This window comes from Telopea speciosissima, chromosome 4, assembly GCF_018873765.1.
Source record: "Telopea speciosissima isolate NSW1024214 ecotype Mountain lineage chromosome 4, Tspe_v1, whole genome shotgun sequence".
NCBI lineage: Eukaryota > Viridiplantae > Streptophyta > Magnoliopsida > Proteales > Proteaceae > Telopea > Telopea speciosissima.
The window spans coordinates 46,792,130-46,814,287 of record NC_057919.1 but is presented as its reverse complement, the minus strand read 5'-3'; the positions used below and the strand labels follow the sequence as shown (position 1 = coordinate 46,814,287).

General features: G+C 42.2%; 1 protein-coding gene across 1 annotated transcript; it reads right to left on the bottom strand.

The window, feature by feature from the left end:
* Nucleotides 1-717: 717 nt before the first annotated feature.
* LOC122659349 (uncharacterized protein DDB_G0287625-like) lies at nucleotides 718-1,686 on the bottom strand. Its single transcript, XM_043854469.1, has one exon. It carries the CDS (start codon nucleotides 1,684-1,686, stop codon nucleotides 718-720), a length of 969 nt encoding a protein of 322 aa, XP_043710404.1.
* Nucleotides 1,687-22,158: the final 20,472 nt, after the last annotated feature.

Sequence of the window (22,158 nt, the reverse complement as noted above, 5' to 3'; positions counted from 1 at the left end):
TCCTGGGGAGTGAGTACTCATCTTTTGGGCATGCCTTGTTCAAGTCAGTGTAGTCGACGCACATCCTCCAATTCCCTTTGGGCTTGGGCACCATGACGACATTGGCGAGCCAGGTAGGAAACTTTTCTTCTATGATGAACCCCGCCCGGCTTAACTTCTCGACCTCTTCTTTGATGGCTGCCTGTCGGTCAAGGGGGAAATTCCTTCTCTTCTACTGGACGAGCTTCCTGGTTGGGTCCAGATGTAGCCTGTGCTCTGCTATGGATCTGGGTATGCCGGGCATGTCTGTGGTCGACCATGCGAAGACGTCCATGTTTGCCTACAGGAGGTGTCCCAATTCTTCTTTCTGCTTATTGCTCAACAGTGAGCCAACCTGTACGACCTTGGAAGGGTCATCCTTGCTGAGTGGCCATGGAACTAGGTCTTCGACATGTCTTCCTCTCTTCTCTATCAATTCATCTCTCTGGTCACTGACCAAAATCTCTATGCACAGTGATATCCCTCGTGTGTTGCCATTGTTCTTCTTTACAAAGGTGGCATAGCATTCTCTGGCTTTTTTTTTATCGCCTCATACTTTACCCACTTCATTGTCAGTGGGAAACTTTAGCTTCAAGTGGATTGGAGATACAATGCCCCTAAGGGCTATCAAGGATGGTCGTCCTAGGAGGCCATTGAATGACACCACGGACCTGATGACCATAAAGTTTACCATGATGGTCACCTATCGAGGTATTCCCCAAAGGTAACGAGTAGCTCTATAGTGCCTCTAATGGGGGCTGTGGCGCCCGAGAATCCATGGAGGTAGGTAGCCTCTGGCTTGAGCTGATCATCTCCGAACCCGAATTGGCGGTAGGCTTCTAGTGAGAGTACATCCACAGATGCCCCTGTGTCTATCAGCACCCTGTGTACTGGGCGGTTGGCTATCTCCACTTGCACTACCAGGGCGTCCTCATGCTTAAAGCTTGCGCCTTCCAAGTCTGCATCCGAGAAGGAGATCACCGTCTCGGTATTTGCTATTTTGCTTGGCTTCTCTACTACTCCCATGAACCTGGCATGAGCTTTGGCTTTCCTTGTTGACTCTTGCCCCGATCCTCCAAGTATGGTGAGGATGGGGGCTCCCTTGGTGCCACTTGGTTCTGGTGCATCTCTTCTCTCGTCAGTGCGGTCCCTTTCTCTATCTCGATCCGCTCTCCTTTCTTCTCTCCTGGGTTCTTCTCTCTCCCAATCTTGACCTCGATCTCGATCTCCTTGGCCCGAACGACCATTGTGCCTTCCCTTCACGTACTTGTCTAGGCTTCCGACTTTCACAAGGTTCTCTATTTCTCTCTTCAGTTGGTAGCATTCCTCCGTGTCATGCCCGTAGTCCTTGTGGAAGAGATAGTACCTATTAGTGCTACGGTTCTCAGGTCCTACCAACATAGGTCGTGGCCATTTGAGTAGGACACGGTCTTGCATCTGCATGAGGATCTGTGACCTGGTGGTGTTAAGGGGTGTGAACTCGAGGCTGCTTGCCCTCTCACTTCTTTCTGATCGATGGTCACCCCTTCCTGGTGGTCGATCACCTTTCTCTTGTCGTAGCTCAGTTCTCGATCTTTTATTATCTTTGCAGTCATCTGGTGCTGACCTCTTATTGTCTTGGATTTTGCCTTCAATTGCCTTCATCTGTGACTGTACTATTTTGGCCATGTTGGCGAACTAGTTACATCGCTCTAGGAGCTCTTTCATGGTCTTGGTCTCATGATTTGCCAAGTCCTTGATTAGTTCCATGTCTCTGATGCCCACCGCTAGGGCGGCATGCTGGGTCTGGTCATCTAGGTCGCGGACCTCCAGGGATTCCTTGGTGAACCTACTGACATACTCCCTGAGAGACTCCCCAGGGTTTTGGATCACATTCAGCAAGTTAACCGTGGTCTTCTTCTGCTTGACACTGCTCTGAAAGCGGGTCACAAACTATTCACATAGCTCTGCAAATGATCCAATCGACCGTGGTTGCAGTCGGGAGAACCATGAAGTTGCTGCGCCCTTGAGGGACGCAGGGAATGCTCGACAGGATACCACGTCCGATCCACCATATAGAGTCATCATGCCATTAAAGTAGTTGATATGGTCATTAGGGTCGGTGGTACCGCTGTAGAGTTCAAAGGTAGGTAACCTGAACCTGGATGGCAGTGAGGCTGACATGATCTCTTTTGAGAAGGGGTGTTGTCCAGGGATTGAGTGTGTCTCACCCTTGGTTTGCTACTTCAACCCTTCCAGTTTCTCGTCCAACTCTCGGAGTCTCTTATCTAACTCTTCATCCCGTGCTTGTTCCCCACGCCTTGTTGGTCGTTCACTACGAGCTTGTTTGCGTACTCTCCTGGAAGTCCCTTCCCGTCTCGACTGTTGGTGAGATGGTGAAGGGTCACGTCGTGACGAATCTTGCCTTGACTGCGAGGGGCTTCCTTCACGGTAAGTCTGGCTTCGCTCTGGCGTATGACTTCCTTCTAGTTGACCATCAAACACCGACCTCCGCATGGACCCGTTAGGGTTAGGTACCCCGGATCGGTGTGATGGTGTTCTTCCTCTGTCTGACCGTGCTGGGAGGTCTGACATTCTCCTTGGATGTTGGGAGAGTTCTCCCTGTTGCCTAGTGTGCCCTCCAAATCTATCACCCCTGGGAGGTGATCTCCTAGGGTTTCGTTCTCGCCTCTGCTCTTGCTTACGACAATGGGTGACCGCTTTTTTCCCTAGATATTTGTTTAAGAGTCATTGGTCATCAAGGATCTGACCCTGCTGGTCGTTGATCTAACCTACAGTCGTTGGTGCATTGGGATCAAGTACTGGTTCCACGACGCCTTCAGCGGCTGCATTGGGGTTGAGGTTGACTCCCTCAACCTATTGGCTCTCTAGGACCTCCCTCTCCTGAGAGACATGGTCTATGGCTCTGCGACGTGAGCTCTCTGGAGGAGGTGATCCGTTCCCCTCCCTCGGGGCATTGTTGGTGGAGGGAGCGGTCTTCCTACGTGCCATGATTGATTAGTGATGGAAACAAGCTAGTAAAGGTGATGGCTAGCGTCATTCCCATAGACAGCGCCAATCTATTGCATCAGTAAATCGTTCGATGGTCCCACGAGTGCCGTCACCTGCAAAAAGGACCAGGAGTGACAAGGGAGAACCGGTGTGGTTTCGCCCTAGGACTCTCCGATGCCAAAGTTAGATCTCACTACACAAATAGATGAGTGTATAAAACTCAAGATGGCTAGAGGAGTAGAGTACCTTCCCTTTTATGGTAGTGTGTGGCGGGGTGGAGAGTCCTAGTAGGTGTGGAGTGATCTCCGTAGTGGATAACGTCCCTGAGTAGTAGGGCTTATCCCTGATAGGTTGTCCTCCATGAGAGGTGATGTCATGGTAGACCTGATAGTCGTCTTGCTAAGAGATGTAGTGTCCTGATAGACTTGGGAGTTGCCTTCCTTAGAGACGTAGTGTCCTACTAGACGTGGTGTCCTTGATGGATAGACCTCATCTACCTGGTAGAGGGGATTTCCGGTGCTTGAGTCCGTTTAGACTACGTGACTCGCGATAGGCGGTGGCCTAGAGTCCTTGGCGCTGTTGTCTTGTTGATGGCGATCCGAGGGAGCATGTACTTGGAGATGACGTGTTCGAAGGACCCATGTCCAGGGTCTTCGTCCAAGGGGTTGGCTCCCAAAGGGGTCTGTGCCCGCAAGGGGTTGGCGCCCAAGGAGGTCCCAAGGGGTTGGTGCCCAAGGAGGTCCGCGCTCCCTAGAGGTTGGCGCCCAAGGATGGCGATGGATGGTGCTTCCCTGACTCTGTGCTTCCCACTCTTTTGGGTCATGCCACATGGCAATCTCTGATTGGTTAGGGTGATTTTGGGTTTATCACATGGTTTTATGGTGGATGAGAAAGAGTAGTGGCAAAAATCTAAAAGCCCCTTGGGCGGTCAGTTTGATTTTGATAACCTCCAACATTTGGTAGGAAAGAAATAGGAGGCGGCAGGAGAATAAATCAGAATTGAGGCTCATCTCTATGAGCTCACTAAAAGTGATCTCCATGAGGCTAGTTTCAATTTAAAATGAGCTATTAAATCTGTGGAAAATTTGGTGTCCAACAGAAGATTGGGTCGACCTGTTATTCCTTCCCAACCCAAACCTATTATTGAGGTATTTTATTGAAAGCCAACATGCCCCTTGAATCAAGAGGAACTCATACTCACAATAGGGCTCATCATGGCATATTGTAGACGCTGAATTTTGTCACACACCCCCCCCCCCACGGTGATGATGACACGAGACATAGGTGATCTTTGACACCTCATTCGAAGTCAAACCAACCCTGAAGAAAGCCAAAAACCTTCACAAAAGCTAAGTCCCCCCAAAGACCCCAAAAAACCACAAAAATGTGACCACAACCTCGCGATTAGGTGCCGCACAACCCAAAAAGCCCCTATAAATTGAGTTTTTCCCCCGTAGGAGGAGCTCCCCAACCTCTCTTTGTTCCACTTTTTCAAGCCCAAGAACCCTCTTTTGAGCCCTCTTTGAAGCCTTGTCCACTCTCATTCCTTAGAAGGATGACTCATGGGGTCACCTTCTAAGGATGAATTGAGGGGGTTGGCCTTTTGAGGATGAGCCATGGGGGTTAGCCTTCTGAAGATGAGTTGTGAGGTCAGCCCTCCGAGGATGACCTGTGGGGGGTCGGCCTTCTGAGGATGAGCCGTGGGAGTCAGCCTTCAAAGAATGAATTGTGAGATCGATCCTCCGAGGATGACCCGTGGGGATCGACCTTCTAAGAATAAGTCATGGGTATATTTTGATGGGTATAGTTTTGTTTATCAATAATAATAATAATAATCTACATGCCCACACCAACAAGTGGTTCTGAAAAAGGTATCACCCATATGGTGCCCCAAATTTTTTAAGTAAGTAAAAATCCATGTGAGAGAGAAACTACACACTACGTACCATTATGACAATCTTTTTGCCTAACAATAATAATTTGGGAAGAAGACCGTTGCCTGGTCGAGTGTCCCCTACACCAGCGTGGGCTAATGAGCGGACACACAAGGGCTTCAATCAAGGAGATTTTTCATTTTGTAGGGGACCGGCGGTCATTTCAGGGGGGAGGGAAGGCTGTGTCTAGGTAAGCTAGGCTGCACACGGCCAGGCAGCGTTCTTTTTCCCTAATAATGTAGAGTATAGGTGAGGGAAGAGGGATTTGAATTCATTCATTTGTATTCATAAATCGATGAGCTGATCTGTTTGTAAATCTTCTTTGGGTAAGTTATTTATGCGCAAAGGCTATATGACCTACGAGCATATGTGTATTGTAATAAAAAGGAAAAGAAAATAACAATAAATGGGTTTCTAGTAGGTGGAATTTGGACTTGGGGTGGGCTTACTTGGATCATGGGCTTTTTGGGAATATGTTATTTTTTTGCCTAATTTAAAGTATTGGTTTTAAAATACATTGATATTATTTTTTTTTTGAAAAGTTACATCCCTTCTCCTCTACTTTGCCCTAATTAAACTTTCCTCCCCTCATAAATTATTATTACACCTATGTCGTACAGTATAGTCCGTTTGTTAGGTCGTGATGTGGTTAAGTAGTATTTTTTTAATCCCCAAAATAACCTTGGGTGTATGTAAGATGACCCTTTTATCCTAGGGATAAAAAACGATGAAAAGGCATCAGAGTTAACTCCTTCCTCAGAACTTCATCTTCTCTAGCGAAGGTGAGACGCTAGACTCCAAGCTTTTGAATTCTAATCAAATCCACAACGATTCATAGAGGAAAAAACCATGGCTGCAAAGGCTTCTCGCTTCGCTCCGAGAAATCAATAGTAGCAGGGGGTGGCCTACCCGCTTCTGAGATTTCTCCATGGCCGCCATAGCAGTGACCAGGTTAGAACCATCACCTCTTCAGTAGGAAGAATACGAGGACATGAAGGGCGTCAAGATCTCTGGAAGAGCACTCTACGTAGATGTGCAAGCCACCTCCCTAGTCAATCTTAGGGTGTTGGACGCCATGCTCCCCTTCTACCTCTCTGGCTACGGCAACCCACACTTTCGCACCCACCTCTATACCTGGAAGTCCAACCTCGTCGTTGAGAAGGCCAGAGCCCAGATAATCTCCCTAACCAACGCCTCCCTCAAGGAGATGAGGCTTATATTCCGAGGGCCTTGGGAGTGGAGGAGCATATGACTCGTACTTCCATTAGGTATGGGATTGGGAGTTTAACATGGAGGCTGAGATTGATCGCACAGTTGATCCTATAATTCTGCTGAGAATTCAATGGGCATAGCACTAATCTGTGGTAAAAATGCTGTTGGCAACATAAGTCAGCATGAATAGTAGAAATCATAAATGATGAAAACACACTCACTCAGCTCTCCATCTGTTGTGCATGGGACAGTGTTGTATATTGCATTTGAATGCAATTAATGATGGTTTGAACAATTGAGAAGAGAGCCATGGTCGGCACCTGCCTCACACAACATATTTGAAGAATAGAGAACCTAAAGCGGCTACGACATTGACGCAGAAGCCGATTCGGACAAAGAAACCAAGGATTGTTTTTCTCTCATCGTTCTCTCTTTTGCTTCTCTTATAAATACGGTTAGGGGGATGAGTTCAAGGAACAAGACTCAGAACCAAGAACGGGATTCTCAGAGGTGTTCTTGAGTTTGGGTTTGGGTTTCACTTGTAGGGTACTCTGGGTATTACTTTCTGTGTATAATTTCCTTTGGGGAATTTGTGAGTTATATTGTGAGTGAGTTTTCTTGTTGAATGGTCCCACATATAGTGTTGTGAGTGAGGAGTTTGTGTTGTAATATTCCCTGTATTAGTGAAGTGATTTTCGTGTTATTGTCCCATAGACGTAAGCCATCGTACCGAATCACGTAAATCCCGTGTCTTTGTATTTTTGCTTTTCCGTGAGTCTTTGTTACACGCTTTGATTTTCGTAAGTGTCGATTAGTGTGGGATGAATTTCCATCACAATTGGTATCAGAACCTAAGGTTGAGAAGCATTGTCAGTTGGTTGTTGCTTGCGAGTCAAGTTTGACCTGGTCAAAGCGATCCGACCCGAACCCAAAAGTTTGGTCCGAATGTGTGACCTGTTGACCCGGGCCTATGAACCGGGTTGGTCCGGCTCGGTTGAGCTTTGGTTTGGTTCAGATTGAACCGTTTACTTGAATTGAACCGGATTTGGTTATTGTTTTAGAAACAAAAACTTTCAGAGGCCCATGTGGGTTCGTTTGGATGAATTTTGAGGTGTAATTTTTTCCAGGTTATCTATTTTTTTGTGCTCTTCGATTTGATATGTAATTTGGCATATCTTGAGTAATCAGAGACCATGGTTTTGATATTTTTTTGCATTTTTCTATAACCTTGAATGCATGTTATAATGGGCGTGGAGCATCGGATTGAGCTCCAGTTTGGACCATTGTGTCCGATTTTTGAGACCCGTTTGGGTACTGTTGTCACCTTCAAGGATCTGTTTTGACGATTTTGAACTCGATTTTCTTGAATTTGTTTTAATTATAATAGGCGATGGGTGTCCCGATTTTGGGGTTTAAGGTACTTAAATGTATCAAAATAACTTTAATGTCAAAGTTAATTTTGTTCATGGGTTATAGAATCCCCAATTTGATTGCAGAGGTTAGGATTGCAAAGTGTTATGATGGAATTAGACAGGATCCACCAAAGTGGCATGCCTGATTTTTTATTGTGATATATTTGTAATTCAAGGATACATAATTATAATAGCAGCAAAATAGATAAGGATTACCCAAATGTGACATTATCAACGTTTAGAATTTTCATGCACAAGAAATGGAGAAGCATGGCCTAGGGGTTTCTTTTCACATAAAGATGGGGGAGATTTTCGAACGTCATGGCCTTCTCACAGTAGTTGCACTAAAAGGACCAATACATTTTTTTACCCAAAGGTTGAAAAATGTAGTACGATCGAAACTCTTGTTTGCTAGTTCTGATTGCTGGCATATTTCATTATGTGTGGATATATCACACTAAAGTGTTGGTGACATTTGCCCAAAGGTGATGTTTCATTAGTAGTCTAGGAGTTCCTTCTGCCCAAAGGTGATGGAATTTTCGGGAGTTGTTGTTCCTTTCACGGTAAATGTGGATGAATAAGAGAACTAATGCATTCCTAGCCCAAAGGATAGGGATGCCATAATGGTTGTAACTCTTATTCGATTTTATATTGGTAAGTGCATTGATTATATAATTGACTAGCCTGTTTACTCATATCTAATATTTTATTGATTATTTCTTCTTCCTTGCATGATGTCATATTTGAGAATATTTTCTACTGTTCTTACTCGCATTGGAATAACTATAAGAAAAAATAAGTTGTGGACCTATAAGAGAATTTAGGGTAAATGTCCAAACTTGATATGTTTAGAAATACTCTAAGAGATAAGATCAGGATAAGAAAATGGGAACAGGGAGAAGGTAGTTGTATCCAAAAGAAACTCGTGATGAAACTAAAGTTTTAGTGGTACTGTACCACATAGAAATTCAGACAATTGTTTCAAAATTTGGTACAATTTACTTGGTGGTTTATTACTTGTTTTAGTTAATGAGTGGGAGCTTATTAATTGCTTGTTTTATTTAATTAGTGGGAGCTCAGTGGGAGGTTGTTTATTATGTTTAACTGTCATATTGCATGCTTGGTTTGTGAAGCATGGAAATTTGTGTATAAACCTATTTATGCTTTGTTTGTTGAGCATGGGTATTTATGAGTATGCATGGTTTGCTTGTTTTAGTAGTTATATACATATGTTTATTGATATCTGAATGTTTCAAGGCGGTAATACCAAGGTTTCATTGTGGTAATAACCAAAGGCGGTATTTAGCCAAAGTTATGTATTAACCAGTTTTGTGACTGTTTGCCCCAGGGGTGGTGGTTAATATCAAAGTAAAGGAGGACCCATAAGGGCTTGACGACAAGGAATATGATCACAGATTGGTTGTCATGGTTAATTTTCCATTGCGATTCTGGTTAGCAAGTAAGCTTGTGTTTGTGATTGACAGAAAATTGTATGCCGTATATTGAGGTGTATCTTCTGCTATTGTTCGACATGAATCTATTTGTTGGCTGTTTCAAGGTTTTAAGGTGGTAGTTTGCAATGTGACTCACAGGCCAAGCCAGTAGGAAGGTGTGTATAATTAATGTATCCCAAGTGGGAGATTGTAAGATATTTCCAATATCATGTTGGGCTTAATTAATTATACCCCTAGCTATTGGTGTGGGGTCCAAGGGCATAAACCTAGTTTGGCACTACTTTAAGGTGCGGTATACTAGTCTTTTTCATTATGAAGTGAATTGGATTAGAGTTTTGTATTTATTATAATACATGGTTAGGGTCATTGCAATCACTTGATCTCATTCTCTATTCTTCCCATAAGAATGTGAAGGGTGTGTGACAAAAGGAGACTGAAGAAGATCCTGATCAAAGTTTCTTTGGCGAAGGATGGCAACACAAAGGATATTATTCTTCTCCAACATACGCGGGTGCACGGTACACATTGTTTTCCATTATTTTACTCAATCGTGTTCTACTTCTCTATATGGAGAACCCTTACACCTTGCTGCAACAAAACCCAAGGATTTTTCTAACACCTTGCACCTTGTTGCAACTCAAACCACCATATTGGCCCCCTCCTTCTCCTCTTCTTTTTCTTCAAACCATCCACCCGCCCCTACCCCCTGCTGCAATCCAACCCACCACCAATCTGGTCCCCACCACCCAAACCCCCTGAAAACAGATCCCAGTCCTTCTTCTTTCTTTTCACCATTCCCCTTCCTAACTCTTTGATTGACTGATGGTTTTCAAAAACTACCTTACATGCTCTGTTTTCTGGTGACCAGCTCTTCATATTGACGATTGATCACTTCTGTTGTTCACCCATTTCAGTCTCAAACTTGGGGGTTTCAATCGACACCCATTATACTGAACCTTAGTTCAAGGGCTTGGAAGACCTGAAGTTATAACACAATTTAGATCTGATATTTCTTTCCTATTGCCATATGTTATTGCCATCTCTTGCATTCGGTAGGGTTAGGAGTTTATCCCTAAACTTTCACTTTGATTGAATTCCTATCGCATGAGTTTCATCGATCAAACCTGAGAGGTTGAGATGGGTTATCACTGGTTTCTGTTTTGTATGAAAGGAAGAAGACAATCCTGGTGATGGGTTGTTAAATGTTAATCATTCAGAGCTGAAGGAAACGGTAAATGGGGGAAAGAAAGAGAATACAGGAGAGGGTGAATGAGAAGATGGAATAGATTATTAGCAGAATCAGAGATAGGGTTTGGGTTTGGAGAGTTCAATCAATGAGTTGCTAGGTAAGAGATGAGAAGAAGGCATGAAAAGGATGGGAGTTCGATAATGATGAGGTTTTTGTGGTCGGCTGAGTGTGAGGAAGAAGGGTTTATGGGTGTTTTAATTAAAAGGGTAAATTAGGTACTTAGCCCATTAAGAAGGACAAAATTGTCTTTTAAAAAATATTAAGTTTTTTTGGTTAAAAGGGAACTTATATATTATAGATTACCATAATAAAATTACATTATTTGGTACTTCTTCCCCCTAACATCATTCTGCAATAAAAGAGAGTGCCGTGGGAAGGGAATCAACATAAAGTGAGACCTCCTGGGTGGAGTGCAAAAAACTGGCCAAAAAATCTGCACAACTATTGGTTTCGTGAACATGGTGCACAAAAATACAGCTAACAAAGGTGTCATGCAACTGCCAAATATCCTCGATGCGCCACCAAACAGCCCATGAAATCTGGAATGTTCCAACTATCATCTAAATGGTACCAAATAAAATCAAGTGATTACTAGCAGCCCAGTCCAAGACTGCTCTACGTTTACCAGGGACATTCATCCCCCTGATATTCAACGCACCAAACTTCATCATGAGGACTGTGGAGAAGAGGAGCATCGCAACGGACCGCCCCGGCCCGGACTCCGATCCCGTTCCCTATGGGGGGAGGTGGCAACCACACCAGTCACCCCACAATCTGACGCTTTCACTTGTTCCAATGCCGCAAACCGATTGAGTTGAATGGAAACATCCATAAGAACCTGCCTTCCATCATCAATCTTCGACGTTGCACCAGCTCCATTTTTACTATTACCACTGTGGGGCAGAGAGCCCAGTGCCGAAGCCGCAGGCACTTCAGAAGCAACAAGAACCATTGCATCATTCCTCCCACCCAATTCCAAAACGCTCCCTGAACTAATGACCGAACCCGAACATGCAATTGAGCCACGGTCCTGGGAGACCCGATTAGTAGAAACCACTTTCAAATTAGAAGCCTTGTTGGTTTCCACTACTCCTGCAGTTGTGGCATATGCACATGCATTCAAAGGTTTTTTAGAAGTTAAACTACCCACTTCAGTTTGAGTAACCGTCTGCCCCTTGTCACCACGTGTCAGGGTGGTAACTGCCCCATGTAACGAACCTGGTGATGCAGCCTTCTCCCTCGTTACCGGCGACGAAGAATCACCACCAACAGCGGGCAACGCCGAAGTTCCAGCACCCCCTACATGGCGTGAAACTTCCAGGGGACGCTTGCCACGAGAATGCCGCCGGCTTGGAGTAATCCAAGGGTCTTCAACTTGCATCGCGTCCCCATTAGAACCCTCTGCCGAAGCATTACGAGCAATAGCAGCAACCACACACTCCTTATCAACGTGGCCAAAAATAGTACAAACCGAGCACAATGGTGGACTCCAATCATAATGAACGGATTGTTCAATGATGGTGCCATCTTCCAATGCTATAGGAACAGTGGTTGGCAAACCATCCACAACTTTAATCGAGACACACAATCGCGCAAATGACAGGCGCTCGCGAAGCAAAGTTCTGCTGTCCACACATATCGGGCGACCAAGGACACTGGCTATTCGTCCCAAGGAGCGGGGTCCCCATAAATGAAGATTTAGGCCATATAGCCTCACCCATAATGGTAACTCCGACTCCTCCCTCTTCAAGAGTGAGACATTTGGGGACCAAGGCCGCAAGACCAGTGGCCTGGATCCAAGACTCCATGGCCCCTCGTCAAGTCTCTGTCTACTAAGATCCACCCCCTGAAAATCAAACACAAAAATACCACTTTCTAAGCCAAAGACTTTGACCGTTCCAACATGGCTCCATTTTTCATCGACAAATCGTTTCATAGAAGAGAAAGTTGGCTTGGGACCAAACACATATCCTACCAACGCAGATTCCCCGCGATCTGTCTCATCCGCTAAATTCTCCGTAGAGCACTTGGCAACCCTCTTGCCATTAACAACTTCAGGTTGGTTGCTGACATCATCACTTAACAACTCTTAACTAACGGTAGGGGATCTGTCTGGAATTAGTTTGGTAAAGCAGGGGATGGCGTTGATAATATGACAATTAGTGGGTATGCTTAAAATATAGGCAAACGTTAGGGGGTGGCTTTGATAATTTCCCTTTAAATAATTGGGGTCTAGAAATTATAGTTTAGGAATGAAAAAAAAATACAAAGAAAAATTACAAAGCATGGTTTTAAATATTGGACTGGACGGCTTGGTTGACCTATGCTGGATGGATTAGAACCGCCGTCATTTTTTAGTTGGACCGTGGACGGATAGAACTGTAATAAAAATTGGAATCAAACATTTTTTTTCTTTCATTTGGGTTTAGAAAAACCATGTACGCCACCACAATAGCCTAAACTGAGACACCTAATAGGGTCTTCTACCTAAAAACAAAAAAAAAAAAAAACAACGACAACTAATGAGGTCTGGGTGCATGAATGTAGGATGAGAAGTGAATATACTAAATGTTCATACTTCATTCTCATAAAAAAAAAATGTTCAAAAGCTAGAAAAATTATAAATGGACAGCCACAACATGATGTCTATTTGATAGTGTGTTTTAGCCATGTTTGGATAGTGGGGAAATGGTCAGATTTTTCTTAGAGTGTGGAAAATGTGATTTTAAAGATTGACCGGGAAGTGTGAAACTCAATATATATATATATATATACTAGTAAATATGCACGTGGACAAGAATGTGTGTGAGTGTGTGAGTGTGTGAGTGTGTGTGAGAGAGAGAGAGAGAGGACTGGTGGGAGGTGAGAGATGTACGCGAGAGGGTGAATTTGACCCATCAAGTTTATTGTGATTAAATTTAAAAAAATTATATTTGACTAATTGGCAAATTGCTACCCATATGTCTAAAATATGACTTTCATCACAACACAAAAAAATATGATTTTCATATTTCCGCGCGTTGAGTAAACTTATAGTACTTAGTGGTTGTGGTTCATTTGTAGAGCTGCAAAAGAAGTAAAAAACAATGAGCAAATTGATGGTCTTCTAAAGATAAGAGGATTTTCCAGACTATTTTGATGCTCCAAAACAAATTGGTTATTGCATTGAGAAAAATAACTCCAGTAATTCACAATTGAGGGCAGAATACTCCTTGAGAAATTGGATTTGTGCTGTATAACATTGTCAAATCAATGATTATTATCTAAAAATGTTTCAACAGAATTATGAAAAGGAAATGGTCAAATGAGACGATGTATGGTTGGGGAGGTTAGACAACCCTCAATGCAACCAATTATAATTATGAAACACTTGGCCAACTATTTATATTAAAAATCGGTACAAAAATGTAATGAATGAATACAACGATCTCACATTTGAGCTCAAAATATACTAATGCAAGGAATTCTTTTATATTTTTCTATTTACAATTTTCAGAATATGCATGCAAGCTATGACTCGCTAGCGTCTTTAACAGCTTCAATATCATTCGGTCCCAGTTTACAGTCAGTGCATAATGCCTTCAACCAAGAATTGACCCTGAAAGGCAATCATCAAATGTGAATCATGCATCCACAACAAAGCTTCTTCCCTCTCATGAATATCAAACTATTTACATTTTTTTAATCTCAAATTACACCTTTGAGGTCATCACCAGTGCAATGGCAGGCCCATCTCTCTAATGGATGAAGTGTTGTAGTGTTGCTCACAAGACCAGTAAAGCCAAAGTATTATTTTAACATCCAGATAATCTATCATGAGAACTGTTACACCTAGTGAGATCCCAGTAATTTGAATTTTTTTTACTGTTGCTTTAGTTTCATTCTAGTTATTTTATATATGTTGCTAACATTAGGATAACAATTGATTGGTTGATCTGAAAATTTGTTGCATGGACAATTGTGTGTGTGAGTGTATGAGAGAGAGAGAGAGAGAGAAACTTTGTAAGAGGTAGAAAGGAACATGCTCTCTAGTCAAAGCTAGGTGAGGAATTCCCATCAAGTTACAGCTAATGCTGATATAAACGGGCTTGCAATCCTTCAAAGCAATTGAATTGTAGTATCGATCAGTTCATGTGCAAGCTCAAAGTCCTCTTAGAGATACAAGGGCAAAATAGAAGAATTGCTGCTAGAAATGGAATTAATTATGGAGGAGGGGTGTTTCAGGCTCAAAATTGGCCGCGGATCCAATACAACCTTGTTTTGCATCACAACAGTTGAAAAGAAGGGCTCCAAGATAGAATCATCAACAGCTTGAAAAATGCGGATTGCTCTTGGTGGCAATGAGATGCAGTAGCAAGTGAACTCTTGGGATTCCTTATATTCAATGAGATGTAGTAAGTGAACTCTTGGGATTCCTTACACTCCCACTGAGTCGGACTAAAACCAGTGGTTAGTATCTTTCCATGTTAGGATATTTAGCCTATCTCCAATCTATTCAGCATCTCACTTCTTTTTTTCAAGATTTTCTGCTTCATTGGGCACTTGGGTGTTGAGGTAAAATCCACATATCACCTTATATGGTTTTGATGATAACAAATAAGTTAGTTGCACTAACTTGTGTTATATTGTATAGAGACCTTGCAAGAAATAAGCATCAAGTAAGGGGGAGCTTATACAAACTTGTTCAACCAAGACAAAGTATCAAAGAATGGTGTGAAGAAAAAGACTGAGAGAAGGACTAGTTTCAAAGACCATGTTCAAGCATCTCTTTGAGATACAAGAGTTTTAAAGCATGTGTTTAAGTGTTTTTTGTATCAAGATGTATTTAAAGTTTAAGTCCATTTGTAATGCACATACTCACGCATGCAAACATGTAGAGTGACCCTAGGAGGTGTTTTTACATAGATTTTAACCAAGCAAATGGCCCCATACTTGCCCAAACTTGGACTTAGCCATTTTCAGCAAAATCAGCTGATCCGGCATACCCAATCCCAATCCGGCATGCCGAATCCCAATCTAGCATACCGAATTGCAATAAGACTATTGGGATTTAACCGTTGGTCAACGGATAGATTTCATGATCCGGTATACCAAATTGGGAAATGGCATACCGGATTAGGACAGAATTATGTCCTAAAATGGCAATGAACCTTAGATGCTTTGAGCACCTTTGCCTATAAATAGGTAAGCTCATTTGGACTAATTACAATCAATTAAGGCTAATCAAAAGCATCGCAAAGGCATTTGAACTTGAACATTCAAAGTGTTGAAGCATTCATTCATCAAAGCATTCAAGTTCACGTCCCTCTCTAGCTAATTATATTCACTTAGCATTAAAGCTTCAAAGTGGAAGTTAGCTACACATTCACTAAGGTTGAGGTAATCCTTACTTAGTAAAATTTTCATTATTATATGTTGTGAGTCCTCTTGCTCGAAATCAAGAGTAGTTAATTGTGTTGAGACCTCTTGCTCCTAATCAAGAGTTGTACGAGTTCTCTTGCTCATTCTCAAGATTCTTATTAGTAGAATTCTCTCTAAGGTGAGAGGAGTGGACGTAGGCATAATTGACCAAACCACTATAAACGATTGTGTTACTTTTGCAATTTACTTGCTTAGTTTTATTAATTGTTTTATTTCCGCACTATTTCCACTAGCTTCACCTATTTACCCCCCCTCTAGGTGAATTTACATTGGGTGGGAAGGGAGTTTCTAAAGTTGCCCCATGTTTTTGCAACTGAAGCTCAGCACAACATGGAGTGAGGAGAACATAGACTCATGGAGAGGTGGTGTTTTTGGCCATAGTCTTCAACAATGGTAGTTTTGTTTTCTGTTTTGAATATTTTGGTCTCTCTTGTTCTTGCTAAGTATTGTTCTTTTTATTAAACTTTGTTTTCTGCCTTCTTTCTAATACAATCCCTTTTCATTCTAACCCCCCTCCCCCAAAAAAAATTATAGTATCTATGACTCAATGTAAAGAAAATTTACCAAAAACAAAAAAACCTCAATGTAAAGGAAAAGTGATTGTTTTTTTAATCTCATTCCCTCCTACTATGCTAGAGTCATGGTTATCATCAAGTTAGTTACTGGTATTAAATATAAGATTTCCTCAAATTAATCTTATTACTGAATGCTTTCTGTATTCATCTAGCAGAAGGACCTTATGCCTTTATATACAAATAAATTGGGAAAACTAAAAGTACCAACTAAGAAAACCTATTCCGTATCTGACTAAAGATTACCCCATAAAAAAAAATGAACTTTATTCACTTAGGATCATTTATAGGGTAAAGAATAGTCACATAAATCATAAAAACCAATCTAATCCATAGAAACAAAAGCAAACAAATTATTTTTTTGTTTATTCTTAATGCTAATTAATATAACAACTTACCTAATGAAATTCTTCGAAGTAATACACAGAACTTTAATTGCAACACCAATCAAACTACTTCCATTAATATGAATTCCCTATAGAAGTTGAGACAGGATGAAGTCTAAGAAATTCAATCAAACCCAGTGAAATCACAGTAAAATCTGGTAAAGATTGTACCATCAAGCAAAATGAATTTTATTCACTTAGGAGCATTTATAGGCTAAAGAACAGTTACATAAATCATCAAACCCAATCAATTCAGAGAAACAAATGGAAACAAATTTTAATTGCAACACCAATGAAAGTACTTCATGTAGTATAATCCATTATAGAAGTTGTGGGAGGAAAAAGTGCAAGAAATTCAATCAAAACAAGCACAGTCATAGTAAAATCTGCGAAGAAAAATGAATAATTGATATAAAAGCAAAGAGATGGGATGATTATCAGGCAGCACCCAACACAGGAGACACCGATGGCAATCGCTATTCCAATGGCTCAATAAGGTGTAAGGCGAGATCTGCATCAAGGGCTTAGAACATGAACTTGATGCTCCTACCATTATCAAACCAAACATCAGTTTGGTAAGGGGGGAAATATCCTTCTCTCTTCTTGTTCAATACTTCAACTTAAATTTTCCACTCTACCCGATTGAATTGAGAGGGAGAGAGAAGAAGAGAATGAATGGATTATAGGCATCTTGATTATTATATCTTAACATTAATAAAACTTAGAAAGCTTATACCTTTGTAGCATTCCTAACATTCTTCTTGCACCACCCTAGGGCAAGAAGAGAGAGTTGGAGTGGGTGTATCTCTCTTTGAGTCGTTCTCATAACATAATAAGCCGATGGCGATGGCGATGTAGGGCATTGAACTTGGCATAGAGCCCGAACTAGTGGGAATCATCTACTTACACCACCCTACCATTCACGATGTTCTTGGAAGAGAACTTCACCCAATCCTGGGAATGCTTGTACCGGGAGAACTAGTATCGATCAAACACCGGTCCTTCAGATGAGGAATCCTCTCCCGGTGATGGAGATGGTACAGCCGATGGCAATGACGGCAATGGGTCAGACCGTAGGCGCTTGCGCGTCACTGCCTTCCTTGACGTGCTGTGTTTGCCACTCGAAGACATGGCTGCAACATGGCAAGAAGAAAGAGAATAGGGAATTAGGGCATAAATAGTAAAAATCAAATAAAAGGAGAAGAAAATAGGGGCAACAATACAAATAGGAATAGAAAAGTATCAAAACATACCTAGGCCTAGCGTAGGTGCGTGGGGAGCTCGATTGAATGCTTGGAAATGGTGGTGGAGTAGCCTAGGAACCCTTTAGAGCACAACCTTGGAGGTTTGGAGCTCTCAAAATGAGATTAGAAATGAAAACGAGAGCTCTTGGATTGTTTATAACTGTGCCCCGATTCTCTGGACGATGCACTGGGTGATTGAGCCAAACGCCCAGTGAAACACCCAGAGAATGGAAAAACAGTAGAAATGAAATTTTTATTAAATGGGCTTATGATTCCTACAATATAAAGGTATAATTGAGTCCTTTGAAGCATTTATTGGATAATGTGAATAAACTCAAAAAAGATATATAATATGAATAATAATGATAAATAATATACATATATGCATATAATGTATGATAAGCAAATAAGCAATGATGAGAAGCATGTAGAAAAAAAAAAACTAAGCAAGTGCAAGGCAAAATGGAAATTTTTTTTTATTTACAACCTATTTCGGGCATAAATATTATACATAAAATAATGTATATAACCTTGGTTGTATGAACCTCTGTGTGGGTGATGTGTGTGGAAACCCAAACATAGATACATAGGAATGTATGGTAGTGTGTAGTTGCGGTATTACAGGGATTTAGACATTACTTATGACACTTTGGCTACATATAGGTCATACCATACCCATAGCCTAACCAGATCATAGATGAAACACAATAGAGCATAGGGAGAAATAAGTAATTTGTTCACCGCACATGTCCCTACCTGAGTGGTTTGTTAGACTCGATAGGACACTGTGATTTTGTGTACAACCTTCGGCTGATCCATTTAACTTCCTAATTATGTTATTTTAAACTTCCTAAAGTGTTAAGTATGTTTAATGGGATAAGGTAACCATAGAAATCTAATACCTAGAACTTCTCCATGGCAGGATCTGACTGTGTTGTTCGGGCTTGGAGACCCCAACAACATGCTCTACATTAGGTGACTGAGAAAGAGATTAGCTTGGATTCGAGAAATTCAGTCTCGGGCAGAGAAGCAACTGATTGTTTACCTAGCACTTATAGACACTAGTGGTGCAGCAGATCGTGCCATTTACCTTGCCCTAGCAGACGAGGTTATGAGCGATATAGGATACCTGCATATATAGGCGTTTATGACCGGGAAGAGGTTGGAGAGACTCGTATGTTAGGTACAGGTATAGACCAAATAACTACCCATTAACTTGAACCTTTAATTTGTCATCTTGCATAAAATACCATGACATAAAACACATTACATGCATGAAACCATTAGCAACAATAAATTAGCTGGGAACATCCTTGGCAATGATCACTTCTTACTGAAATGCTTGCCTTATTACATTAGAACTGTAGAAATAAAAATTTATATGTGTTGGTTGAAAATTGTAAATTTTTTCCATTAAGGGTGTGGGAATATTGAACACAAAGCTTCTTTCAGAAATCAATCATGGTCAATACTAGATCCAACCGGGGTGGTCGTTGTGGAAGACGCCCTCAATTTGTTCTAGAAGTTGAACTACCGGACGAAGCAGAAGCTTAGAATTTTAAAGTATTGGATACTTCGCCGAGGGTACCACGAGTCGTCCCAAATCCAGTACCAATGGCTGCCTAAGCTACAGTTGCTGCACCTCAGCTAGGAATGGCAGCTGGAGAAGTGAATACCATCATGACCACCATGATGCGAACCATGCAGCAACAACAAGAGTTGCTGGGCCAAATGTTAACACAGTTCACGGCCATGATGCAACAGTGAGCAGTGCCACCACCACCATCCAACAGCCCATACAATTTCCACCACCTGTGCCCCAACATGCGACGAAAGGCTCTACAACTAAGGTAATGGAGAGATTCAAGAAGTTCCAGCCGCCCTCATTTTCCAAACTAAATTTTGAGGCAATGAATCCAGAAAGGTGGATTAATTAGCTCCTTGGAAAAGGCATTCGACGTACTTGAATGCACGGATGCACAGAAACTGATATGTGCTGGATACTAGCTATAAAATGAGGCGGAGGCATGGTGGAAGGCAATAAAGCCTAACTTGAAAGCAGTTCATCCTAATCCCACCTGGGAGCAATTTAAAGAAGTCTTCTTTAAGAATTATTTCCCTGAGAGTTTTAGAGAAAAGAAGGAAGCGGAGTTCTCTGCTCTCGTACAAGGATCGAAGACCGTGTTGGATTACCAGCATTAGTTTGAAGATTTATTTCATTTTGCCCCAAAGCATATGAAGGGGGAAGCCAGTAAAACAAAGAAGTTTGAAATAGGACTTAAACCAAAGATCGGGTCTATTCTATCGGTCCTAGACATTCAGGACTATGCTTAAATGGTCGACAAGATGAAGACTACAGAGGACAGATTGAAAGAGAAAGAGAAGGCTACAGCGTCGCCCGGCTTGGGCAAAAGGCCAAGCAACTATCAAAATTTTGGATGCCAAACAAGGTTTTTCGAGGAACTAGCTCAAGTCCTAGCCTGACTTAGTACCGATGGCAAGATGTGGGCCAAACCCCTTTTTGCCCTACTTTCAACCGGCCTGCCCAACCCACTGCAAGTTAAACGATAGCGGTAGCTCTGCCAGCCCGACGTGCAACAAGTCAAGCAAGCCAGGCCTCTTCTCCAGCCACGTTGTCCAATAGATGATACGTGTGCCACAAAGTGGGACACATGGCCAAGGAATGCACACACTGTGGATACAACACATACCCGCCAATCCAGTCCCACGCTCGACCTTTCCAGCCATGGGATAATCGAAAGCGAGAAAAAGTGTTTGCGCTGACCAATGAAGAAGCAGAGGCTAATCCCGAGGTGATGACAGGTAAGTCAGCCTAACACTGCTAAATTTTAGGATTTGACCTATGGATGCATGAAAACTTAATTGCATCCTTATTCTATACAAACCCTAGATACCCTGATTGTCTCGTCCGCCCCCCCCGCAAGTGTTATTCGACTTGGCTGCATCCCACTCTTTTGTTTCCAACGCTTTTGCAAGTAGGATGACCATCCAACAAAGGGACATAGGGCACGATTTAGTAGTTAGCACACCAACTGGCAGTGTCGTGAGCCTAAAGGAAGTATACGATCACTGTCTGGTGGAAATTTGGGGGAAGAACTTAACTGCCCGTCTGATCAAGTTCGACATGAAAGACTTTGACGTGATACTAGGTATGGATTGGCTATCCGCCTATAGGGCGAACGTCATGTGTGCATAGAAGAAGATCACATTCAAGTTGGATGACGTCTCAATTTTCACCTACCAAAGTGAACTGATGAAAAAGTTTAAAAGGATAACTTTATCTGCCCTTCAGGCGCGAAAGTTGTGGAATGAAGGATGTCAAGGGTATTTGGCCATAGTAATAGATACCGAGGCAAAGATTAAGCCATTGGAAGAACTTGACGTCGTTAGAGAATTTCCCGACGTCTTCCCAGAAGATCTGACCTAGCTATCGCTTGATCGTGAAACAAAGTTCGTAATCTATCTGATTCCTGGTGCTACACCAGTATCCAAGGCACCATACCGAATGGCACCTATAGAATTAAAAGAATTGCAAGTCCAATTATAAGATTTATTGAAGAAGGGACTCATTCGACCAAGCATGTCTCCTTGGGGAACACCCGTGTTGTTCGTGAAGAAGAAGGATGGTAGCATGCAAATATGCATCTATTATCGAGAATTGAACAAACTTACGATCGATACCCATTGCCACACATCGATGACCTATTTAATCAGCTGCAAGGAGCAAGAGTCTTCTCTAAAATTGATCTTAGGTCTGGATATCACCAGTTGAAGATCATGGGCAACGACATTCACAAAATAGCGTTTAGAACTCGTCATTATATTCATCGATGACATTCTAGTTTATTCTAAAAGTGAAGAAGAGCATGCTTAACACCTTACATTCGTGTTGCAGTGATTGTGGGAGCACCAACTGTTCGCCAAATTCAGCAAGTGTGAATTTTGGCTCCACCAGATTGGATTCTTGGGACATATCGTCACTGAGGATGGCATCAAGGTAGACCCATACAAGGTAAAAGTGATTCTCGAGTGGAAGACTCCGAAGAATGCCACTGAGATCCGTAGCTTCTTGGGTTTGGCCGGGTATTACCACCGATTTATTGAAAATTTCTCATGCATCTCGGCACCCATGACAAAGCTAACAAAGAAGGGTGCAAAGTTTGAATGGACCGACGCTTGCGAGAAGAGCTTCCAAGAGTTAAGCTATCGATTGGTGATGGCACCAGTGCTGACCATTCCAGATG

Excerpts from the sequence above, each read along its gene's own strand:
- LOC122659349 (XM_043854469.1), bottom strand. The coding sequence starts at position 1,686 with ATGGCCAAAATAGTACAGTCACAGATGAAGGCAATTGAAGGCAAAATC.